At 33.8% G+C, this 26204-nt stretch overlaps 1 protein-coding gene across 1 annotated transcript in view; it reads left to right on the top strand.

Moving 5' to 3' along the window:
* The window catches only part of PCLO (piccolo presynaptic cytomatrix protein), a 369605-nt gene that overhangs the window by 256425 nt on the left and 86976 nt on the right, over nt 1-26204 (top strand). The window contains exons 10-13 of the mRNA XM_082472536.1: nt 3568-3693; nt 20052-20160; nt 20702-20769; nt 21841-22055. Coding sequence (XP_082328662.1) covers nt 3568-3693; nt 20052-20160; nt 20702-20769; nt 21841-22055 — 518 coding nt within the window. The remainder of the gene's footprint in view (nt 1-3567; nt 3694-20051; nt 20161-20701; nt 20770-21840; nt 22056-26204) is intronic.

The raw sequence follows: 26204 nt of genomic DNA, 5'->3' as shown, positions 1-26204 counted from the left end.
AAAGCATTTTAGCAATGTTTCTAGATGGAATAGAAGCAGAGAAGAAAATAAGTTTATGTGGATAAAAATTTGTAAAAGTTGAAAACAATGATAATATAAATACCAGTTATCAAGGACCATTTAGATTTAAGCATTTCAGTTAAAAATTAATGTTGTTTCTTGAGTTTATCAACTCTTTTATTGGCATTCTGCTTTTTAGATTTGAGCTGAGGTGTTTTATCTTTATAGAAGTGTCTTTGTTCATTTTATCTGCATTCAATACATAAAATATCAAAGCACAGCTATAGAAACGTTAAATCAAAATGCCCAGATTTAAATTCTTAGATATTGTGTAAATTAAATTCGTACTTATGACATCCAAATTAGGATACAAGCAACTATTGTAAAATAAACAAAAAATGTTATCTTTCCTGGGTTGTTATTTTCTACCTTGCTTTTTCTTTCACAGATTTTTAATATTTCTATGCTACTTTATTGTATACATGAAAAACAGTGGGAGCCACCATAGCAACATCAACAAGAGGAAAAGTAATTTTTGAAAATTTACTATATGCCTGAGTAGTTTCTATATACAGTTGACCCTCGAACAACAAGAGTTTGAACTGCATGGGTCCACTTATATGCAAATTTTTTCAATAGTAAATACTGGAGTACTACCCAATCCATGGTTGGTTGAATCCAGGGATATGGAACGGAGTATACAGACGAACCGTGTCTACGGAAGGCTGCTATAAGTTTTATGAAGATTTTCGTCTGCACAGAGGGTCAGCACCCCTAATCCCTATGTTGTTCAGTGGTCAACTGTATATCAAATCTCATTTCTCATAGTATTTTCATGGCTATATATTACTCCCATTTTACCAAAGACACTGAAGCTTATCAAGTATATTTAGAAAGTTTTCAATTCACTAGCATAAAACTGTATTTTACAAAATTAAATAATTATTGTGTCATGCTACTTTATTAAGATAGATATGATTGTGATTTCCTGTCACAGATCCTTTACTACAGGGTTTTAGAGTGTACTCGGTCACTAAAAATCAAATGACACGAAGGACCCAACTACTTAATGCTCAAGACAATGTCATCTACAGAATGAAACTATAATCAAATTTTTAAAAATAGTCACATGTTAATTAATAGATTTTGAAGTTCTGCTTTTTAGCTATACCTTTACAAGGTATAACAATTCTCTTTGTAGATTCCAAGCATATGGCTGCACCATATATTATATAGGGCTGAAATTATTTTTATGAGCTACATTTATATTCTAATTTTTAAGCTTAAAAAGAAATAAGTGGGACTTCCCTGGTGGCGCAGTGGTTAAGACTCCGCACTCCCAGTGCAGGGGACCAGGGTTCGAGCCCTGCTCAGAGAACTAGATCCCACCCACATGAATGCCGCAACTAAGAGTTCGCGTGCCACAACTAAGGAGCTGGTGAGCCGCAACTAAGACGCCCGCCTGCTGCAACTAAGACCTGGCAAAACCAAATAAATAAGTAAAATTTAAAAATTAAAAAAAGAAAGAAGTAGGACCCATGCCACAAGCACTCTATATACTCCACTATAGTCTAGCGTAAATTATGATAGATTTTGATATAAGGCAAGGTCTTGAAACTATGGCTTTACACTAAGGAGAGCTCATGAATCATTTTTGGGGATCTCAGACTGACCATGTCTTAAAATTGATGTAGTTATACTGACTACTTAGAAATTCAGTATCTGTGTGGGTTTTATGAAATCTTTAATAAGTGATGAACTACAACTTGTGAGTGATTCAACCATGGAAAGTGAAACCAAACCTTAGATTAAGAATCTAGTTTTATTTTTTCAGATAAATTCCATGGAATGACCCTTTAAATATGACCAGCTATTTTTGAGTCCTCATTTTGTAATTTCTAAAATGTCTTAGTACACTAAAAAAAAACATAGGCTAACCTAATTGAATGTAGAGTGGTTAATAACTTTTCCTCATCTTCTACCCTTTATTAGTATCTATCTAATGTCTTACTGTAGAATCAGTCCTGGTGAATCTTTAAAGGCTAATGTGTAAGAAATCAACTGTCTCTATCCAGGCTTAGTTGAGACTAAAAATCATATAGTAGATGATAGTCTTCATTCATCCAGTTATGTTCAGCTTGTATCATCAATTAATCTCTACAAAGAACAGTAACACTGAACCAAGAAACTTGTGACAGAAAAGCTCCACAGGTGGGGCCAGAGAGAGCTAGTATCTTACTTAACTCTGACCCTTGACAACCGCTTGTAGAACACAGTAAATTTGTTTCGTTTTTGTTTTTGTTTTGAGGCTAAATCATTTTTCAGAACATTTGCTCTGTTGTAAAAGTAGGCCTGGGGGGTAAGGATGGGGGTGGTGGTACTAGGGAAAGAGAGGGAGAAAAGGGGGGAAAAACAAGGATGGAAAGATGGAAGGGAAGGAGGCGGGGAGGAAGAAAAGGAAAGACGAAATTCATTTGGAAGTATCACATCACCTAGAAATAAGAAACAGTATTCTACCAAAATATATCCCTACTAGATAAATGAAGAAGGGTTCCATAATTCAGCTACTACTTTTTGAATGTTTGGACTGTGTTGTTGCTGACTACAGGGATGGTTTTTGAAGAGTTAAGTAGGAAGGGAACAGGATTTGGAAGAGAGCTGGCTTTTAATTTTGGAGATTTTGAAAGAGTTGAAAGTGGTACTTCAATCACTGAATGGAATGAAGTTTATTTTAAAGAGATAATTGTGTCTTCAGTAAAGGAGAATTCTGCTTTCTTTTAGTGCTTTCATTTTAAAATCTTGACATTTGTAACAAAACTATATCTGGTGCTGTATACACTAGCTAATTTTTAGATTATTTTTTTTAAAAGATAAAATATCAACAGTTTATTTCTGTCTCAATTAGCTTTCTCACAGTAATCATTCTCCATCTTTCTTCCATGTGGCTAATTACAGAAAAATCTGTTCTGTGGAATAAGGAACAGTTTACTCAGTTGCTCATCAATCAAGAATGCTTTTATTGTCCCTGTACTAAGTGCCATATAAATGCACAAACAGTATTAGTTTATGAGTTAAGGCTGAAATGTGAATAATAATTCATAAGTTATGATCGTGTTGTCACTTCATCAATTGCAGTCATATATATGTTTAGATTGTGTCTTCTCAATTTATGATAGCCGTTACTATCTTTTTGTAAGTTAAATGCTCCTTGATTTCATAAATGAATTGTATGCTGTGGAATTTCTTACACTGGGAATATCCTCATACAAAATTTTTACAAAATATCTGATCAAAATAGACAGAGTCTTATTATATTACTGAATATGCCTAAAATAAAAATTATTTGTTAATATCAGATTAATCATTATAGATCTCAGAAAGTTCTCTTTCCTATCAACTATTATTGAAATCAGAATATTGTTCTTTTGATATTGGTATCCAGTTCCAATATTCATATTGTAGTTAACTTCTAGATACCAGAACCCATTTTTTGTGCACCTTATAACTTGTGATAACTGTTATTCCTTCTTAACTTATTGCTAATAATTTGCTAATTTTTCAATACAGGTAATGGATTAGGAATTAGAATTGTGGGTGGTAAAGAAATCCCTGGACATAGCGGAGAAATTGGAGCTTATATCGCCAACATTCTTCCTGGGGGAAGTGCAGAACAGACAGGGAAACTTGTAGAAGGTAAGAATAAGGATTTCAGAGTAAATTAAAATGAATGTGCTCATATTAAATATATCTTAATTTGATATGAAAGTTTTCTCTTCTTTTACTGTCTAGGAAAAACTCTCCTTATGGTTGATTATGATATTTTGGTATAGTAATATAAAGGAAGATATGTCCACAGCTATATTCATTTTATTTTCAGTTGCATTGTCCTTTTGGCAGTTGGATTGCTATGGGAATATCTTGTTTAAGAAACAGTAATTAGTCAAGATTTTTTACTGACTGGGGCAATATTATATTTTAAAAAACACTTTGATTAAAAGGATTAGTGTTTCATAAACACCAGGAAAAACTATATTGAAATCAGAACCATAAAAACATCTCACATGACTCAGTACATGCTAAAGTCAGGTCAGCAAACTATGGATGACCCACAAGGCAAATCCATCTGCTGCCTGTTTCTGTAAACATTGTTTCATTAGAACACAGCCAGGATTATTAATTTACATATTGAACATGGGTGTTTTCCCACTACAATAGCAGAACTGCATTCACAACAGAGACTGTGTGGTCTACAAAGCCTAAAATATATATATTCTCTCTGACCCTTTCGAGAAAAAAGATTGCCAACTCCTGTGCTAGGTACTATTCTATTCACCTCATTACATCATAAAGCATTTTAAAGTAATAAACTTTACAGATGTGTCTTATGGGCCATAAAATGATGTTTCTTTCAGTAAAAGGTTACAGCTTGATTCTCAAGATACACAATGATAATTTTCACTCATTAATTAGATGATGTGGTCATTTGCATTTTCCAAAACCTAACATAGATATAGTTTACAAGTTTTCAGTGAGATTGCTTACCACGAATATTTTTATCATAAAGCAGCCTCAGTCTATCCTTTTATTTTTATCCTAAATTAAATGTTATTTAGAAAGCATTTTTCTGTCATTTCATCGTTTAATAAAATGTTGCCTGTTATTGTTTAAAACTCAATTTTGTTAAGATTATTCCCTGTCATTGTCTTAAATTAAATATATTGGAACCTACCGAAAAATATCCCTAGATATTTTGATAGACAATTCGAATAAACACAAATTTGAGGCAATATTTATTCATCACAGTGTTCTGCTGGAAGCAGCTTGCCCAACTCACTAAGAGATGTTTTGAATATCTCTTCCCAACTTCACACTCAGGACCGTCACATTGTTAGCTTGAATTGGCCATGGTGAGAGTATTTACAACATGGAAATAGGCAAATGCTATAAATCAGGCCTTTTTTGTTCATTTATTTGCCTGTTGATTTTCAGAATGCCAGTTTACCAGGACATCACCACATATATAACTGAAAGCATATTATTAAAAATATTCTAATGGTATTCATACAACAGGGAAAATTGGAGGTTTAGCCAGATAGCTAAATGAAGGAAAAGACTATATGAATCAAGAAATAACCATTATGAGCAAACACTGGGTCTCTCTGAATTTTCTATGACTTTAATCCTATCATGCCTAAATGCTACTCTGTTGGTATTGCAGTCTAGTTAAGATACAGGAATTGAGGCCTGTTTGTAAGGATGGGAGTGATATGATTGCTTTCTGATAGCATACTTCAGAAAGAAATGAATATGCTATTTTTATTTTAAAATAAAATTTGCAACAGTAACTGTGCCTGATATAGTTGACAAAGATACTCGAATAATTTAAAGATAAAATTTCATACCCTTCTTTGTCCTTGCACCATGAAAATCAGCAAATGCTACAAATCAGGATAATTTTTATGTACAATTTCAGTGAAGCGCTTTGTGATGAAGTGATGCTCTTTGCATTTGGTAGCTTATGTGGCCATTTTCAAGTTCATGCACCTAAATTAATAATAGATATAATTCAAACTCATTCAAGAAAGAAAACTGAAATGAACCTAAAATTACATCTGTGATTTTATAAACTCAGAGACTGCCATTAAAGTCATCATCTTTTTTGGAACTAATAGTTTTGCAGTTTGTTTCATTGGGTAAAGTAGGAAATCATTAAAAGCTATGTGCATGTGACTTAAGATTTTACTTTTATTAATTGTATTATTTATTAATTCTCCCAAAGTTTTGCCAAGTGCTAAGCCAGGCCTCTCTATGACTATAGATCCTCTGATTAGAGTCCAGTTGTTACATAACTCACACCTATAATTTGTTATTTATGATTTCCAGATTTACTTTATTTTCTCTTAAAACATAAATCTTTAATACAACTCTTGGTAGTATTTCTACTAGACTCACGATGCTATCTTGACTGTCAATATTTAGATCCTGTTTTTGCCAGTAGAACCCAGAATCTACAGTTGTCTACTGGGTTCATCACCAGTCCAGAATCTCCTCTTTGTGTTGGCTGTCTAGTGGAGAGAGGGTGAAGGGCACAAAACAGATGAGTTTCAAATTAGAGATTAAAATCTAAACTCAAAATAGCAAGTCCTACATGGAAATGTTTGCTGCCTGACACGTCTCTTTCTGATTCATTTGCACTTAAATGGTGAGTGGGTTTTGCTCTCAATCTTGGAAAATCTTACTGAAGCAACTTACTGGTTGCATTTCTCCTTTACACAGTAAACACAGGAAGGCAGGGTTTGATGTTTGCTAATTCGTTGAAAGTGGATGTGATTTTCCTTAGTCTGGGCCTCCTCCACAGTCAGGAAAACTGCCTTAAAAGATTTGCCTTATAAGATTTCTCATCTATTGGGATGCACAGCTCAACATCACACATCTTCTGTTCTGCCTTCCCGGATGGGAGTGGGGCAGGGGGAGCGTCTCAGCATTCATGGTTTGATGTATGCAGTTTAACACTTAATTGGGCACTGACCTGTAATTTTCATTACAAGTGTCTGAGTGTACAAAAAAGCTGTAGAGAATAATATGGCAAACAACCATGTACTCACCATATTGTTTTAAGTCTCAACATTTTGCCTATTTGTTTCATATTTTTAGGAGATATAAGTACCTATAATCCAATTAAAGCCTCCTGTAGTCACCTCTCCTCTCCCAAACCTCTCTTACTCGCCCAAAATAAACCACCAGACTTAATTTGAGATTACCCTTCACTTGCTTTTCTTTATAGTTTTATGTATGTATTCATAAACTTTATAAGGATTCATTTTGCTTGTTTATGAAATTGTATATAAATGATAGTTTACGTGTATTTTTGCCACTGTTTTTAGTTCCAGAGTTTATGAGTTTTATCTAAAGTGGTATACGTAGCTACATGTACACAAATGTAGCTCTAGTTATTTATTTTCACTTCAGGGCAGAATTCTATTACTGTATGTCTCTACTACAGTTTAATTTAAACATTCTCTGGTTATTTCGGTTATATATGAGGTTTTTTTTTACTATTTCCAACAATGCTGTAATTAATTTTTTGAAGTAGTCCCCTTTTGCACATGTACAGAAGTTTCTTCTACAATAAAAGTTCAAAAAAATTTAGAAAAAGTTCAATTTCTGGGTTATAGTGACTATCTTATTAAATAATATGGGAGAATGTTGTGTGGTTTCTTCAACAGTAGTTGATTTTTCCAAGTTGCTCACCAAAGTGTTACACTATTTTTACATTCATCCGTAGTAAATTAGTGTTCTTATTCCTTTATATCCTTGTTTCTCTTTCTCAACATTTTCTTTTTCAAATATAATGTGAAATGATAGGCCATTGTTTTCTTCGTTCACCTTACCTTCAGTAATGTTGAGTATGATAATATGTTACTAATCTTGTTAGCACTTGGGTTTTCCTCATTTGTGATTTGCCTGTTCTTTTGCTTATTCTTTATTTGGATTGTTTGTGTATTTTAAATTGAATTTTAGAGAATCTTCATGTATTCTGGTTATAATCGTTTGTCAAGTATGTAGGCTGTAAATACCTTCTCCCAGTATGTGGCTTGTTTTTTTAGTGTCTGTCTTTTTTTTTTTTTAAGTTGAAATTTTAACATAGTTGGCTTATTTTGTTTCTATTAAGTTTTATAAATGTTCTATATTATTTAGGAAATTCTCCTTACCCTGAAGTCTTCAAATATTAGCCTATATTTCCTTCTAAAAATTGTGAAATCGTACTCTTTTATAATGTCCTTATAGACATAGAATTAAGTTATTTTTAGTCTATCGTGCTCTGACTAGAAATTTTAGTTTTCTCCCCCATCAGTATGGATAATCAGTTGCCTGTGCACCATTTATTGAAGAGTGTATCATTGCTCCCACTGATCTACAGTGCCCCATCTGTCATATATTGATTCTTTTGTACATGTGTGGGTCTTTTATGAGATGTTTGTTCTAGCTTACTTGTCTATTTGTCTATCCCTACATCAGTGTCACACTGTTGTAATTATGATGACTTTAAGTCCTGACATATGGTAGGTAATCTACCATACTGCTGTTCTTCAAAATCCTCTTGGGACAATTCTTGACCTTTGGTCTTGCATATACATTCTAGAACCGGCTTGTCAGTTTTCAGGAAAATCTCTGTTGAAATTTGGTAGTGATTATATTGAAGGTATAGATTAATTTAGAAAAAAAAAATTTTGATATTGAGTCTTATCTATTTGAGTCTTCCATGGGTTCACAATGCTGGACCTTTGTTCTTCTTAGAGACTTAATCATTGTATTTTGAATCAATATAATAAAGTACGTTAGGACATTAAAAAAAAATTACCACATAGCAATTGTTAAACTTATTAACAAGTTGTATCATTTTATATCAACTTACAACAATTTTATATCTCCAGAAAAGGAAGAGTAGAAAATATAAATAAAATAAAAGTTTGTTTAGGAAGTATAATGGGCCAAACCTAGTCCTTTATGTGCATATCATTGGTTCTAAGGTTTATTTAATCGCTGGACTTCTGAACTTATTCTCCAAATGATTTTTCCCCTAGTATTGTGTATCGTAACATCATAATTGTGAAATATATTACCTGCATGATACCTTTCATATTTCAACAGTTTTCATAAGAGAACAGTGAATCCATAAGAACTAAACACATTTTAGCCATTGAACCAAAAACAGGTATTTGTTTATATTGTTAGGTTTTCCAGCTGAAAATCAATTTAGTTGAAGTATTTTGAAGATAAATTGTGTCTTTATTATTGATAATAAAATCATATTTGTTTGGAGAACGCTGTTTGGAGCTAAGATAGAAATATAGTGTTAAGCTCTGTATGTAGCTTCAAGAAGCTTCTTAATGAATCAGTAGGAACATAGACTAGGAGAGCAAAAAGTTAAAACCAATGATATACAATGTTTGCTTATGGATTTAGCGAGAACTATGTGGAAAATTACCTTCTCCCAGGCCAGTAGGTAGGCCTGTAAAGAAATTTGTTTATCTTAGTTTGTCTATATGCTATTCTGTGAGGAAATGTACCTGTGGCATAAATTCTAGTTCACGGATATTTCCAAATTCTCAGTTTCTAGTTGTCTCAATGTAGGGGATATTGATTTGGCTAGTTAGCTCCTCTTAAAGATGAACTGACAGGGTTTCTTGCAAGAAAATGTTGTTGGATTTATGTTTGAGAATCAGTGATTGGAGTGGAGGTGAGGTTAGGTGTTTTTGGCATGGTGGTTTTGATTTTAGAAGTTCGCCTCTGGAATTCCCTGTCCTGAAGAAGTCTTTGGTAGAAGAGCTAATTCCAGTAGAGGACACACTCCTGTGTGACTTAAAGGATAATGTTCCGAGGCAAGAAAGTCTCTATTTCTGCTTATGCTTTTTTGGCATATGTTACAGATGGCATGGCAGTGATCAGAGTTGGAGGCCAGGAAACACACCACACAGATGAGCGAGCTTCCTTATTCTTGTTCCAGGGGGATTACGAGGTACGGATTGGTCATTAGCATGAGATTTCTCTGAATTCCTGCAAGATAGTGTGTCAGGTACACATGGCACAAGATCATATTTCTTGTTGATACAAGGATTTTTCTAAAAAATAGAATATAAATTGTGGGTACCTGGACTGGTAGATTGTAATATACTATTTGTAAGATGCAGTGATATCATACTTACATATTAATGATTAGCTGTATTGCCAGGACAAAGAAAGATGTTTCTCTTCTTTATCCATTTATTTTGAAATTAATCAGAGGAAATTATATTTGAGTCAGTATTTCCGATAGGGACATCAAGAAAATGAAATAATTGCCCTTTTTTAACACATTTTTTAGTATGTATAATACTCCATATCCTAATTTGATTGCTTTTATCAATAAGAGTGGTAGACCTTGAAATATATATGTATGTTCAAGTGATACTGATTAATGATTAACAGTTGTTTCTGTTTTTAAATTTCTGGATTTGTCTAATCAGTATGCCATAACAGGCTACATTTTGGTGTGTATGAACTTGGAGTTGTTATTTTGGAAGCAAGGATGCTGAACTGTCTTTAATAGTAGCTATAACAAATCTTCAAACAGCCAATGCTTCAAGGTCTTCATTATATAAAGAGAATGTTTTTAGAGTCAGACACGTCAGGATTTAGATTGAGCTCTGGTACTTTTTGCCTGAATAAGTTGTTTAACTTTTAGTACTTTGGTGTTCTCAGTTGGGAAATCGGGATAATAATAGTGGCTGCAAAATTGTTATCAGGTTTACAAATAATGTGTCAGAAACATTTAATATAGTGTTTGATATAGTATTTCACAGACGTAGTGAAAAGATGGTACTTACTTTGGAGATCTTTGATGATAAGAATAGTATGTGCTACTTAAGCTTGAACTCCGTCCCCTCTATCTGAACATGCGTAGATAATTGACCATGGTCAGGTCTGAGCTCTGAACTGCAGGGATTTGGAATATTCCTAATGGAAAAAGCACAGATTTGAAGTCAGAAGACTGAATTAATGTCATCCTCATGATGTTAGGCAAGTTGTTTATGTTCTCTGAGTCTCCTTTTATCTCATCTGGATGGGTTGATGTTTCAATTAGGAGGTTTCAAGACCTATCTCATGGGGTTGACTGTGAGTATGAAAGGAGCTGACGTATTTCTCATGCTTAGTTAACTATAAAGAACTAGACTAACTAAAGAAACTATTTTGTTAAGGATAGACGAAATTATTTTCATAGATGACAGTTAATCTCACAAAGTTCAGGCTTCCTGTAAGGGAGCATTGATCTGCTAGAGGTATTCTGCTATAATGGAATATCGTTTTAGGTATTTATTAGGCCTGAATAAATTTTTTAAAAATTTAAAACCTGAAGTGATTAAGTCATGTCCCATGTAAATATATAACCTCCTAACCGTAAAACCATACTTTTGGCTAGTCTTATAAAAAGCCTTCTAAGTTTTTCTTCTTAGCAATTCAATTTGTTAATTTCATGTCTGATTAAAGTCTATGGACATACATACAATGAATATCTGCTTATGTAACTCTCATGGTCTGTAAGTCACTGAAAGCATATCTTGTTAGTGAATAGAATCGTGGTGTAGGTGTCAGATGTCAGGTGTCTGGCACCCAGTGTGTGGACTGATCTTTCTCATCAACTCCTTTTTATGGCTGTTGACACATCACAGAAACTCACTGGGTGTTCAGCATTAAGTGTAAGGGGCCCTCCACAAGACCCTTCTGTAATGCATACTTTTGAGACACTTTATCTGTTGAAGAGATGCGGGGGAGAGATTGAACCTTGAGAAGAATCATACAGTCTAAGGTGTGGAAAGAGGAGGCAAAACAGTAGTATGTGTACTATGATAAGTTGTGTATGTTACGTAAAATGGAAATGTGAGCCCTAGAATTAAGAATGTGAGACTAATTACGTAGGATGAAAGAAGGAATGAAATCAGAATGGATAAATCATGACCCTTAAGTCTCAGGGCTCCTTCCTCACCTGTACAGGCCCCTTACAAGGCTCCAGGAAGTTAAAAAACATATGTGATGTTTGTGGCATTTGTCAGCTTCTTAACTTTTGTAATTTGTTGTGATTTATTTTGTCCTTTTAACAAATATTCACTTGTATCAATTTTGTATTCATAATTTTCTCTTTTTTCTTAAAATTGCATGAGCTTCAGGCCTTACAATACTTGAATTCATCCCTGCATGAGATGTTGTTTCTTATTGGGGGAGAACACTGAGGTGCTTACTGCAGAACTGTAAGAACCTATTGGTACGCAGCAGTAATATACTGACAAGGTAGACGGAGGTGATAAAAAGGGAGTTCAGAAAGAAGGTTGTTAGGAAGGAGTAGAGGTGAGAATATCAGGAATATGGGAAATAATAAAGAATGCAAATGGGTCAAAACGTTTATTCAGTAACTACTCTACAGGTATATCCTAGAATTCTATCATTCTAAAATTCCACCTTGCTTTCAAGATGGTTACAGCCTAGAAGGGCAGTGGATAGAGGATATTCACTGTGGAGGAAAAGTTTGGTCAGGGTCTGAATGAGCAAAAATATAAAATAAACCTGAAGAACTAGGAGAAAGATGTATTTACGGAAAGAAAACCCATTATTTAATAACTTTTTTGGCAATGTATATATTCTTCTAGTTTCAGTAAGAGAAATATAGAAATGCAGAATACATTGGTTGATTCTGCAGGCTTCTGTCAGAACCAGTACCATAACTAAGTGTGGGTTACAGATACGCCTCCTCCCCTCCCAGAGAATTCCAGGTAACTTTCAGGTAATGTCTAAGAACAGATTGTAAGCTCCTGAGGGCAAAGAACTCTCCAGGAACTGAAACAGATCTTTTTAGGCTTTTATCTCTTTCATTGGTTAATTTTTTACATAGTTCATATTTTACTTATTTATAGTGATGGAGTACAGCCATGTTCCAGATATAGTGACGTGGCTGGAGCAGAAAGAATATTCTGTGGGAATGCAGATTTTCATATCAGACTAACGGTTTTTCATATATATACTAAGTTACACTGAGAGTGGTGGAAGAAAATAAAATTGCTTTTTTTTCCTCTTAGGCTACTTTTGTTTTCTTTTACTCTCTAGTTGTTATTTTTTGTTTTTTTTAAAAATTTATTTATGGCTGTGTTGGGTCTTCGTTTCTGTGCGAGGGCTTTCTCTAGTTGCGGCAAGTGGGGGCCACTCTTCCTCACGGTGCGCGGGCCTCTCACTATCGCGGCCTCTCCCGTTGCAGAGCACAGGCTCCAGACGCGCAGGCTCAGCAATTGTGGCTCACGGGCCTAGTCGCTCCGTGGCATGTGGGATCTTCCCAGACCAGGGCTCGAACCCGTGTCCCCTGCATTAGCAGGCAGATTCTCAACCACTGCGCCACCAGGGAAGCCGCTACTCTCTAGTTTTTACTAGATCCCCATCACTGTCATATATGGTGCTTGAGTTTTCTAAGTTCCAGCGTGTGTGTGTGCATGTGTGTGTGTGTGTGTGTGTGTGTGTGTGTGTGTGTGTATGTAAATACATGCTCTATAGAGCAACATCTCTTGGTCCTGTGGGATATGAATGAAGAAAACATGGACCATACATTTCAGTAGGTGAGACAGAAAGTAAAACCTACTATAAGTATCACATAATAAATGGTAATAAGTGCTAAGGAGAAAAAGATAACAAGGAGGGTGGATATGCCATATAGGAGGGTAGGGTTGAAATTTTAGATGGGATGTCAGGGAAGGCCTCGCCAAGAAGGCAAAAACTGAGGAAAGCCCCCAAGGAGAGGAAGGAGTGAACTTGGAGTTATTGGTATTATAGGCAGAGGAATGAAAAGGGCACAGGCCCAGAGCAAGAGCCTGCCTGGTGTGTGCCAGGAATAATAAGACCGCAGCGAGGCCAGCGTGGCTGGCAGTGAGTGAGGATGTGAGTGAGAGAGAAGAAAGCAGGAATTTCCGGCAGAGAAGTAACCGATGTAACAGAGTAACAGAAGTAACAGAGGTAGCATCTTGTAGGTCAGTGTAAGGACTTCAGCTTCTATTAATGTCAAGTGAGAAGGCACTGGGCTGACACAAGCTGAATGACGTTTAAATAAAATCACTCTGACTGCTATAAGGAGAATAGTTTGATGGAGTAAAGAATAGGAAGGAGAGCAGTTAGGATGCTATAGAAATAATCCAGGCATGAAATGTGGCTGTTCAGACCAAGGTGGGAACAGGGGATGTGGAGATAAATGATATTATATCATATATCTATAAATACTAATACAACATGTATATTCAATTTCAGCTCAGTGAAAATGACCTCAATATGTTCATTCATTTGTTCCTGTACACAGTATTCAAATTTAGTAGGCCAAAAGGTACTCCACCGTTTTTTTTAAAAACTTAAATCTCTACATAATATAACAAACCTACAGAGCATTTAACATTCAAGTCTTAAATCTTATTTTAATTAATACAATAAATATACATTCTTTAATAGAAGTCATACAACCTAAACAGAAATTAAGCCCTCAGAATGCTAATAATATTCTTGAACGTAGATGAGGAATCAGGAGTCCTGGCTTTTTGAACTACCACTCAGTATAATTTCTAAAACAGATTTCAGATCTGTGAACATAGTAATAGTTACATTTACCCTACCTATTTTACTGAAGTGCTGTAAAGATAAAATGAGAAAAAGTGGTCAAAATAACTTTGTAAAAAAAAAAAACACAAAGTCCCATGTTGGTACGATCAACATAAGTGAAATAGATCTAATTTTATTCATTTTAATCAAAAAGACTTCTTATAATTAGATGGTATACATCTGAAAGTTTTGTGTAATTCATCTAAAATATGTTACCATTATTTTTTGTGGTTGTTAATCATGTTTGCTTCTGAATTAGAGGAAATAATTTCTCTACATGAATTTTAAAGAGCTGGAGGGAAAATAGCTGAGTTTTTTCTCTATTATTTGGCAGATATTGCTGTTAAGGTGTCTTCTTAAACAACTCTGGTTTATTAATGGAAAAATCAATAATTGTAATCTGTTGTATATACTATATTATATCTATATATATATATTGAAATTACATTCTGTTTACTGTAAGTCAGAACTTTTTGAATAGAATTTTTCCATCAAATAACATTTGTTATGTGTTGAACATCCATCCAGCCAAAGTGAATTATTTGCTAGTTCTTCTTCATGATGTTAATAGAATACTGGCACTTCTTATGAAGTAACTTAACACATAATTCATTTTACTTTTGTAAAGTTTCTCTTAGGGTGATAAAATGGTTATTGATTTTTTATTGTTTGCAATGACTTCTCTGTTTTATTTCTATCCTTTAACTATTCAAATGATGAAAGAATTTATGTATTTAAAGTTCACTCTTAGTTTTGATTATACCATTCATAATAATTATATAGTGTCTTAGGCTCAAAATAAGCAAAATATAAAAACAACATTTTTATGCACAGAAATTGACCATGTTGTAATATTTCTAGTGATGAGTACTTAGGTTATGATTAAAAAAAAAACCTCCTTCTTTGTAAAAAAAAAATGTATTTTCTTATACTCTAGAATAGTATATTGGAATTTTTGGCTCTTAAATTTTTTGCTCTTAAATTTTGATTGGAAGATTTCTTTTTATAACTTTACTTTTCAAAACATAGTTTCCTTTTTGTCCGATTTTGCACGTGATTTAAAGTTACAACTCAGAAGTCAAAGCAAAGCTCTGCGCATTTTATCTGTCAAATAATGTTAGGAAATGGAATTTGTATCTTCTGTATATATGCTCAGTGGAGATGATGATGATGATGATTTTGCCACTGGTTCAAACATCTCCTGTATTTATTAAGAAACACTTTCCCTGGTATAAATTGATGATATTTTATGTTAAAATCCATCGTCTGAGTAGTGGGATACATTTAAATAACTTTATAAAGGGAATAGTACAGAACACATGAGTATCAAAAAAGGTTAAGAACATAATTAAAGTTAAAATTCCTGCTGGTTCGCTAGGGATACTTAAAGCAGAGGAGGCACCAGTTAAGACAAGCATTTCTCATGCACAATTGTATCATTTGCCCTAGCTTCCTATGTCCATTTAACCCAACTCTGTATCTCTATATAATCATGAGTGCATTTTGGATTAATCTGTTACTGTTAGCTGGTCATGATATCCTTTAGATTTGATGATATTAATCTGTTCATGCCATTTAATTAGAAAGTCAATAGAAAACATCCATTCTGAGTATTTTAACAGAATAAATTGGGAAATTAAACTGAGGAAAGTTTATAAATTTATGAACTGCACCCTGCCTTAAATGAGATGATAGCATCACAAACCTATCATTGGATATCTCCACGTGTTATATTATTTTCGGGGGGATCAATAAAATTTTACTAATCTACCCATAACCCCTTTCCTGCCTTATTCAGCCACATTCTATTGTAGCCTGTTTCAAGTAACATATCTAATTCTAAACACCATAAACTGTAGCCATAGAGTGACTTTGGTATCTGTACCAATCCTTCCAGGAAATATTGAACTGGAATAATAGATTATTTTAGTGGTCAGAGTGATTAGAAACAGAATCCTATCACGAGAATCTTCTTCAAATTGGACCCACAAATCATGGATATATTCCCCTATTTACCTTAACTCTGTTTAAAAAGCATGAATTTGCAACACCTATACTGGAGTGTAAGAAACATACGACTTTTTCTGTAAATCAAATGTAATCAGTTCCAATCTTCCCTTCATCTACTGGTGAGAAGTTGAAACACTTCAATTTTTTGATGTTGCCTGCCCCACGAGCACTGGGGAAATTCCCAGTGAGTCTCTTACACATTCTAGAACACTGGGGGTTGGGCCTCTGACCCTTGACCCACACCGCATTGAGAGCAGTGTCCAAGCCTGCACGCTTCCTTGACAGTGGGTGGCTCCTTTAAACTGTGACCAAATTTTCACGAAGGTAATTCTGCCTAGGTTGAGCCACCAAATCTAAGGTCGACTTTTCTAATGGCACCACACAGAAATTTTTCTTTGAGGTAATGCCATCTTCCCTGGATAATATAAGCAAGTAGGGTGCTGCTCTCTACTGCCCTTGCAACCTCCAGCCACCATTGTTGGGGGAGATCTTCTCCCCAGAACTCTCTATCTCCCCTTCCTTTCATTCATCCTACATTCTTCTTTTTTTCTTTTTAAAATTCTGTTTAGTACTTTTAACATTGAGATCTACCCTCTTCACAGGTTTTTAAGTGTACGATACAGTATTGTTAGCTAGCAATTATAATCTCTCTTGAAGTCAAGGTCCCCTAATCCAATATCCTGGTCAACACACTGTATTTTCTGGCTTTCAAACTTTCCTCAATATGATGAGCGTTAAGTAATACATCATTATTGCTTTGATTTGTACTTTCTAATCTCTAATGAGTCTGGGCTTTTCTTCATATACTTAAACCACTTTTGAATTTCCTTCTCTGTGAATCTTCATTTTACTAATTGCCAAGATACTTCTCCTTTTTCTAGTAGAGTATCATTTTTATTAATTTTTATAACAGCATAAAATAGTAGATACAAAGGTGGTGATCATCACAAAGGTGATGAATTGTGTAGTGCCTGCCACATAAATATTTGTGGAATAAGTCAATAAAAGTCACGAGCTTTTGTGTGCTATATGTTTGGATGTACATTAACATATAAGATTTTGGCTGTTAATGCAATAATTTGAATACAGAAGATGTTTTTGCAGTAATGGTAAATATTATAGACAGAGAAATAACATATGAAATTCTGAACTGTAAAGATAAGAAGAGCTTTTGCCAATTTGAGAAACATACGAAATTCAGTAATCCCAGAAGTTATAAAAATACATATTTGAGAATGTTTTATAGTGATTGATGTTTTTAGAATTCAAAAATTACCTGGTTATTGTCTTTTTTCAGTTTTTAATAACCTATTAGGTGTAAGACTTTGAGCAGCAAATTCTATCATTACTGTTGCACATTCAAAAAAATTCAGATTATCTTAGTTTTCCTATTAAAAGTCATTAGAAGAGGCACTTTCTAGGGATGTAATTGAAGTATCATCTATGCAATCTCAAACTTGAACAACTGGTTAACATACATGTTGATATAATTTAAACATAAAGAAAATGTGTCTGCTCATAATGCTAAATAATAGATAAAACCATTCATGTGTTCACTGTGTTCTGGGAATTATTTCTAAACCAAGATCAGAGTAAAAAGTTTCCTTAAGATTGAATATGCTTACATTCAAATCATTGAAATGATAAAATAATACTTTGGTTTCTGTGTAGTCTGATCAAACAATTTCTCCATGCATTTTAAAATAGTTTATAGGATTTTACAATTAAAGTATTTTCAAAAATACCATATTTGAAGACACATACTTAACAGTACTTAATTCTCACAGTGACTAAAACCATCTTATGAATTTAAAAGTAGTTTGTATATTCACTTGGTTATTTTACTGTGGTTCTTGTAGGATTTGTAGGAAGTTGGAGAGGCAGAGGAAAGGGAACTGTGTTCAGGTAGTCACTTCCCTATAGATCACATACTCACCATTGAAACCAAAAATAAAAGGATAAAAGAACAAAATCTTTTGAACTGCAGTACTGCCCCAGTGCTAGTGGGAAACTGAGTAAGGGGAAAAGAAGTTCAGCTGGTATATCTTAGGACAGAGCAAATCATGTAGTTCATGATCTCAGGTATATATCTAGGTTAAGATCCTAGTTATCTGTATTTTTCATCAGTTTTATTAATGTGTCTACATAGTTTTCCTGTTTACAACTAGAAGCATTATTCATTTCACTGGATAAATATGTTTCATAAATTTGCCCCTTTAAGCTGTGAAAAATGAACAGGTAAATTCAGCAGAAGAAGCATGAAGATTATGCAGCTATTTCCTTTCATAGAATTTGCTCCTGCAGAAAGTGACAATGCAATTTCTGAATTATAGCACTATTAATTTGTTTCAATTCAGAATCATCTGTTCATAAATGTACTCTTTCTTGTGACTAAGAAAATGTGTGTTTTTCAGTGTGCTTTTCCTCTTTCAGCTCTAAATTTTTCTTTAGTGGTATTATCACTGTCTTTTATGTAATTTTCTTATTTTATGTGTACAACAGCCTGGGATTGTTGAAATAAACCTAAGGCCCATCTGAAGATAAAGTTTTCTTGGAGTAAGTTATAGAAAAGTCGTTCTTGTTTGTGTTATTGTGGGCATTTTTATGGACTTCTTTTGCCATTTCCCAATAGTAAAAGAACTTCCCTCACTTGTTTGCAACTGGTAATATGCTTTCCAATGTATATCAAAATCATTAAAACTTTTAAAGACTCAGTCATGCCATGTCGAGAATTTCCCGTGGAAGCCAATAGTGAGTAATAGGGAATTTCACATTGGCATCTGTGAAGCTCATTGAAAACCTAATTGTTCCACAAGTATTTCTTTTTATTTAAATTATAACCTAGTCCTGGCATACAGGTATTTTTTCTCAGGTAAAGCTGGTAGCATTCACAAATATCTGGGCACTATAACTCTGGATGGTTTCATCGAATTTATATCTAGCCCACATAGCTACATATTAGGACCGTGTGATTTGTGCCAAATACGTTCCCAAAATTATTTGACAGCTCATATAAAATGGACATAAAAACTAAATGTAAAATATCGAAATATTAATTGTGTTACTACTTTTTTGTATGAAAATTATCTTTCTAGAAAGAGAGGAAACATGAAATGCTCTGTAACCAGTCCAGCAACATAATTTATGGGACCCAGTGCAAAATAAAAATATAGGACTCTTTGTTCAAACAGTGGTAAGAATTTCAAGATGGCAGTAGCAAAGCATTAAACCAAGCATGGGGCCCTACTGAGCACAGAGCATACTATTGCACAGGCCACACACACACCCATGACGCTGCCCTCTGTATAACATTTCTGCTTCTTCTACTCAGGACTGTCTTGCATGCACCGAAGAAAAACACACACCGTGGAAATCTTTTTTATCTGAGCAAAGTTGAAGCTGTAACAATTTCTTAAAGGGAGCTTCGCAACAAAATCCTAATGACTTTTTTTCTACCACTCCTATTCCGCAATAGAATGGAAGTTTACACTCTTCTAGTTGCTCTGCTGCCCAGTGGAAAAGATTATATTGGTGGTTGCAATTATTTTTTTCCCACACAAAATTGGTTTAAGCAATATACAGTCAAGAATGTTTTCTTTAAAGCAGTGTGAACAAAATGCATGTGTTTGATACTATTTAATAGATTTTCAAGAGCAACATTTTGCATGTTCTGTTTGACATATTTTATATGTTCAGGTAAGTTGATGAAATCAAACTTCATATGATTTTGATATTAATGTTCCAGAGAACTTTGAACTGATGTTCTCTGAAATGGTGTGCTGAGTTGGTTTTTAAATGCAAAGCAATGTCTTCTGTGCCTTGTGGACCCAGATGAGACATAGCACACCTTTTTTATTTTATACTTGAATTTGTCTTTGTAGGCATGCAAGTATTGGAATGGAATGGAATTCCTTTAACTTCTAAAACATATGAAGAAGTGCAGAGTATCATTAGTCAGCAAAGTGGGGAAGCAGAAATATGTGTAAGACTGTGAGTTTTTCCCCATCTTTTTGTTTCCATTTTTTGGCTATTCATGGCTCTTTTAATTTAAAATTGTTAAGGTGGAACCTTTGCCAGTCAGCAAGATTTCCTGTAATTAGAACATGAAGTGAATACAAGTTTTATAGATTTCTTGTGTTCAGAATCAAAGTCTAAAGCATAGAAAGAATCCAGCTAATTTTGTTTCTGATTATGTCCCCTTTCATGCTTTTATTGAAACATGCATCATTTAAATGAAAGCCTAAACCCATTTAGATTTCATGGATGTGTACAGTATTTCAAAATGAACTTATATTTAATCCATAAAGATTTCACCTTAAATAATCATTTTTATCAGCTGACTTTTAACAGCATTGCAAATATAGATTTGGTTAGAAGGGTGAGCATGCTTTGAAATTGCTTTATATCATTAACCACTTCTCATTTACCTACTGAAAAAAAAATATTCAGCATAGTTGGGAAAAAAGGCCTTTTGTCTCAGACTTCCTCAGTTGCTTTCTTAATTTTTTTTTTTGTTTGTTTTAATTTTTAGGGACCTCAGTATGCTATCAGATTCTGAAAATCCCCAGCACCTAGAACTTCATGAACCACCAAAAGCTGGTAGGTGAAAGCAGTCTGCTTCCAACTGTGGGTAAAGATGTCGATTTAAATGGAGAAGTAATTGTAGAGGCAGATGTAGCTGTAGATGAAGATATAGACATATACACAGATATAGGCAAAAATAAATTTATAGACAGATGTTTATATATTTATGTAATCATAAAGAAAATCAAAAGCATTGTAGCTACACTTTTAGTGTTCTAGGAAAACACATATTTACATGTTAGACCCATTAAAGAAATTCATATGAAATTCTTACTGTGAGAGTTTATATTTTTAATTCTTTAAAATTAAATTCATTGTATGAAAGTAATCCATGGAGCCATTTGTTTGGGGTCCTATATAACTTTTAGGCGATACTGGTTCTTTTTTAGCAGTTGGTTTTGGAACACTTACTCCTGAACCTTTTGATTGCCTTTTATGATAAATAAAATTCAACATACAATTTCATAACTACATGATGAAGTAGATTTATCTCTTAGATAACAAATACAGTCTATAAATTTAAATCACTTATAAGATTAAAAATATCACTATAACTTTGTTCAACAAATATTTATTGGGCACTTCCTATGTTGTAGTCAGCATTTCTAAGAGGCTGGGTCACTGCACTGAACAGAGCAGGCCAAGGCCTATAGAAATTTTCATACATCTGTAAATGTAAATATGTTCTTTGACATTCCTCCCTTAGAGAAATAGATATATAAGATTTCAAGGAGGAAAAACAGCCAGTCATACAAATTAAATTCCAGTGAGTAAAACAATATTTTATCATGCATAGAATTCTCTATATAAAACATTTTAAAACATTTTTCTGAAGATATAATAGGAACCTCCATTTTCCTCTGTAATTTAGTATTCTTTCACTTTTCTCTGAGCCTTCCAGACTTCTTTAAAAATAGATTCATAAAGGTACAATTGCATGTATTTTTTTTATTTAGCTTGTTTTATAAGTAACTATAAAACTTTTATAAGTTCTAGATGACTTTGTTATCTAGAACTCAGATAAGTTCCATGGTATTAAGTACCTATGAAACTGAGACTGTGTGAAGCCATTTCATTTTGTTGTAGTGGATAAAGCGAAATCCCCAGGGGTTGATCCTAAGCAGTTGGCTGCAGAGCTCCAGAAGGTCTCGCTACAGCAGTCACCACTGGTTCTGTCGTCCGTCGTTGAAAAAGGATCTCACGTTCATTCAGGTCCTACATCAGCAGGATCCAGTTCTGTTCCCAGCCCTGGGCAACCAGGGTCACCCTCAGTGAGCAAAAAGAAACACAGCAGCAACAAGGTGAGAAGTGTCCAATGCAACCTCCGAGTTACTTATTTTCTAGCTCCTTATTCAGACTAGGAGATAGGAAATGCAATATTATTTCCTAAGGTGTTTTTCATGTGATTTCTCCTTTCCTAATGATGTACTGAAACAAACAAAAAATGTTTCCGTTTCTGAGTTTATAACTGATCAAGATGTATCAAAATGATGTGTTTCTACATCTCTTAAAATACTGTAGCAGTTATTATTATGGGGAACTTGAAAAATGTATCTAATGCTTCATGTTCTTTTTCTTTGTTGTTGTTACACAAATCTGAGCCTCTGTATATCAAATATATCTTTGTATCTTTTTGGAAACACAAGATATACATTACAGTAGATTTTATAACTTAAGTAGAAGGTAAAAAGGACAAAGAAATGAGGATAATTTAGGACAACAAGAAAGAAGGAAAGCCAGTAATATAGTATTGCCATTTTGAAATTTATCCCGAATTCCATACTAATAAATTTTCTCTTGATGCAGCTCTTCATTTAGAACAAATGTTTCTAACATTATTATTTTAGAGTTACTGGGGAAATAAAAGAAAACATGAATTAATTTTTTAACTTTATAAAATCAGATGATAATATAGACAATTTGTGATTTTCCCCCATAGATTTGATTATTAATAGAGAAACTCTCTTCATGGTTGATAAATACATTAAAAAAGGTTTATTGTTTGTTTGTTTGTTTAACCACAAATAAGATTTTCTCTTTATGTGGTGAGATATATAGGAAGGACAGGCTATGGTTGGATAAGTTGACTAGACTTCGGAAAATAAAGTTTTTTCTAGTAAGTATAAAAACACAGCAGATGTCACTAAAGAACCCTTTTATTCAGAAGCAAAAAAGAATGGTAGGATGATCTTAATCATTGCATCATAAAATGACTTGTTTCAAAGTAAATATAGTAAGGTTTTGTGAGGAATAAGTTCAAGGATAGACTCAATTTCAAAGTAAATTTTAACACAACTATGTTTTACCACATGTGTTAATTTTGAAGAATTACCTCATGGAGGCGCCCTGTCTCTGGAGTTACACACTGATACCATTTCTGATTCCTTTCTCAGTATCTCCACACAGTAGAACTAAAGACATGACAGACTTGGCTAGCAAAGTTTTCACACCAAGCACATTGTAGTTCTATAAGTCTGTCATCCAGATACTTTTTATTTCAGCATTTGATATCACCATCCTCCCAGAAAATTAAGTACAAATGTAAAAGCACCATTGCCTCCTCTTTTATCTTCATTCACTGAATCTTAATCCTGTGACTTTTAATTTTTTAATAAGTCTTTAATAATTTTTTTATCTTCTCTGAACTTGCCAACTTCTTTAGCAAAGCATTATTCGTTTTTGCCAACAGTATTGCAGTATTGTCACTCCACTCACCAGTCTCTTTTCCTTCCTCTTAAACTACCCTACAACTATCTGATCTGTGACACCATGTTCTGATTGGATCACTATCCTGTCGAAAATGAAGCCCTGCTCCCTGGAATGTCAGCTTCCCTACCTCTGTCTAAGACCCTGTCCTGCTCATTCTAAGAGAGCCTGGTCAATGGTTTTCCTTAGAAGATTATCACCATAAGCTTAATGTTGTCAGATCTTTACAATAGCCTTGCTAATAAGTACTCTATTTATTAGGGTTTTAAACTCATTCCTACTTTCCACAGACATTTTTGGATGCCACCTCAGTGTCACGGGTCATAATTGGTACCCAAGATACAAAGAGGGATAAAATCCTTCCCTGTGTACTACGTAGACGAGTGGTTCTTAAAGCATGCTCCCAGTCCAACAGCACCAACATCATCTAGGAACTTGTTAGAAATGCAGACTCTTGATCCCACCCTAGGCCTTCTGAATCAGAGACCCCAGGGATGGGACCAAGCAACCTGGGTTTTAATAAGTTCTCCAGATGAGCGTGGTGCCCCTTGTAATTTGAGAAGTGCTGATCTACATATAGATGAAGAAGATATATAAACAAATTTAGTAAAGCTGTAATGTTGGTGGTCATTAAGAAGTACACAGAGCACTCTTAGGAGAGTGGGGTTAGAAAAGCTGGCATTTAGCTAATGAACTGATTTGGTAAAGGGGAGAAAGGAACCAACATCCGAAGAAGAGAATGCAACATGAAGAAAATCTCAGAAACAAAATTGTATGCTTAGGACGTAGGTGTACAAAAGATATAGGGGTAAGAAATAGAGGCGAAGCCTAGATGATTGTAAATTGGAAGACATTACATGCCATGCACGGCTTTTACAATCTGTGGAAAATAAAGAGCCAGTGATAAGTGAAAATAAAATAACAGGAAGCCTTCCTCCACAACGTCTTTCCATATTCTAATCCTTCCTTAAGTCAGAAGTTATCCTTCCTTCCTCCTTCCCTCCATCCAAAGTGCCAGATGCTTTATGTACCTCTTAAGACAATTTGTATCTTGATTATAGTTACTTGTCTCCTTATTTTATCCTCCCAAATGGGCTGCAAACTCATTGAGAACCAAGAACCATTTCTTATTTCTTCTAGCTCCCTAAGCGCATAGTAGAGTAGCTTGCATAGACCGTAACAAAATAAATTAAAATTAAATTAAAACGTCAGTGGCACCTGTGAGTCTCTGTAATATTATGGGGGTACAAAATATAATTGTTTTGTAATATGTTAACTTTTTTGGTAATGAGTAGAAGATGAAAACAGGTATTGTAGGACAAACATCAAGGAAATAATATGAACAGGTTTTATGATATGTGGTCATTCTTTTCTATGCCAGGAATGTGGCCTATGTAGTTTTTATAGAAGTTTTGCTAAGATGAAGAGTTACAGAGCTGCACTGTCCATGACAGTAGCTGCTAGCCACATGTGACAGCTGAGCACTTGAAATGTGGCTAGTCCTAATTGAGATATGCTGTATAAGTGAATTACACAGCAAATTTCAAAGACATAGTATAAAAAAAGAATGTAAAATAGCTCATTACAACTTTTATATTGATTTCATCGTGAAATGATAATATTTTTAATGATTTGGATCAAATAAAATATGTCAGTAAAAATTAATTTCACCCATTTATTTTTATATTCTTAATGTTACTACTAGAATATTTCAAATAACCTGTGTGGCTCACATTATATTCTACTGGACAGTGATGGTATAGAGATTACTTTTTAACTCTTATTAGTAGTAATAACAATAATCAAATCTGGTTATTTTTGAGATTTTATATATATATATAGAAATGTATAGTCAATAGATGTTAACACTCTTGAAGAAAGGGACTACTACCTATTCATCTTTTGGGGTGTTTATCATCAACATTTAGCTGGTACTGAATTTCTTAAAACATTTTTGCTGAATGAATGAATAAATTTAATGATATTTCTTGGCCAGTCAACGTGTAGTATGCATAAAAAACAATACTTTTATTTGTTCTCCAAATTCTGCAATGTTAAAAAAAATTGATATTGAGAGATTAGAGAAATATCGAGCAACTGTCTGAAACTCACATGTTTCTGAGTCAGATAATATAATATTTCCAAATGTAGCATATGTTCATCAGTTAATTTAGAAAATTATAGTTTTAACATCCTTTTGTTTTTATTAGGTATGAGGCTAACTCTATATTAAATTATAAAACATTAATGTAATGGAATGTATTAAAACTAAAATATTTAAATCATAGCATAATTATACATTTAGATATTTAGAGCACCATCTATTAAACATTTTGAATGATTATTCATAAGTAATTATTAATCTATTAATACTCTAGTTTAAGTGATTGCTTCTGAGTAAATGTAAGTAAAATATGAATCTATTTAGATATATGTTTAAGTTATATGTTATGTATATAAGACTTTTTATTATTTTGCTTACTAATTCAATATGAATTTCTGTCTTCAAAATTTTTAGTTTACCGCCTCAAGGTCTTTTATTTCTGAAATCTAATCAGACTTTCTTCATTTTATCTTTAAAATCTGAATAATTTCTTCCAAGTCATGGTATAAATAAATAATTGAACTAAGTGCTTACTAGTTTTAAGTGTTCTAATGAAATAGGTTCTTGCTTTCCCAAACTTTTCTATCATGGCACACAACATCTCAGTAATTTTTTCATGATGCCCTTATACCCAAAGAAA

Source organism: Balaenoptera physalus, assembly GCF_965194825.1.
Source record: "Balaenoptera physalus genome assembly, chromosome: 8".
Taxonomy (NCBI): Eukaryota; Metazoa; Chordata; class Mammalia; order Artiodactyla; family Balaenopteridae; genus Balaenoptera; species Balaenoptera physalus.
The sequence above is the reverse complement of the archived record's forward strand: the minus strand, read 5'-3'. Positions and strand labels throughout refer to the sequence as shown.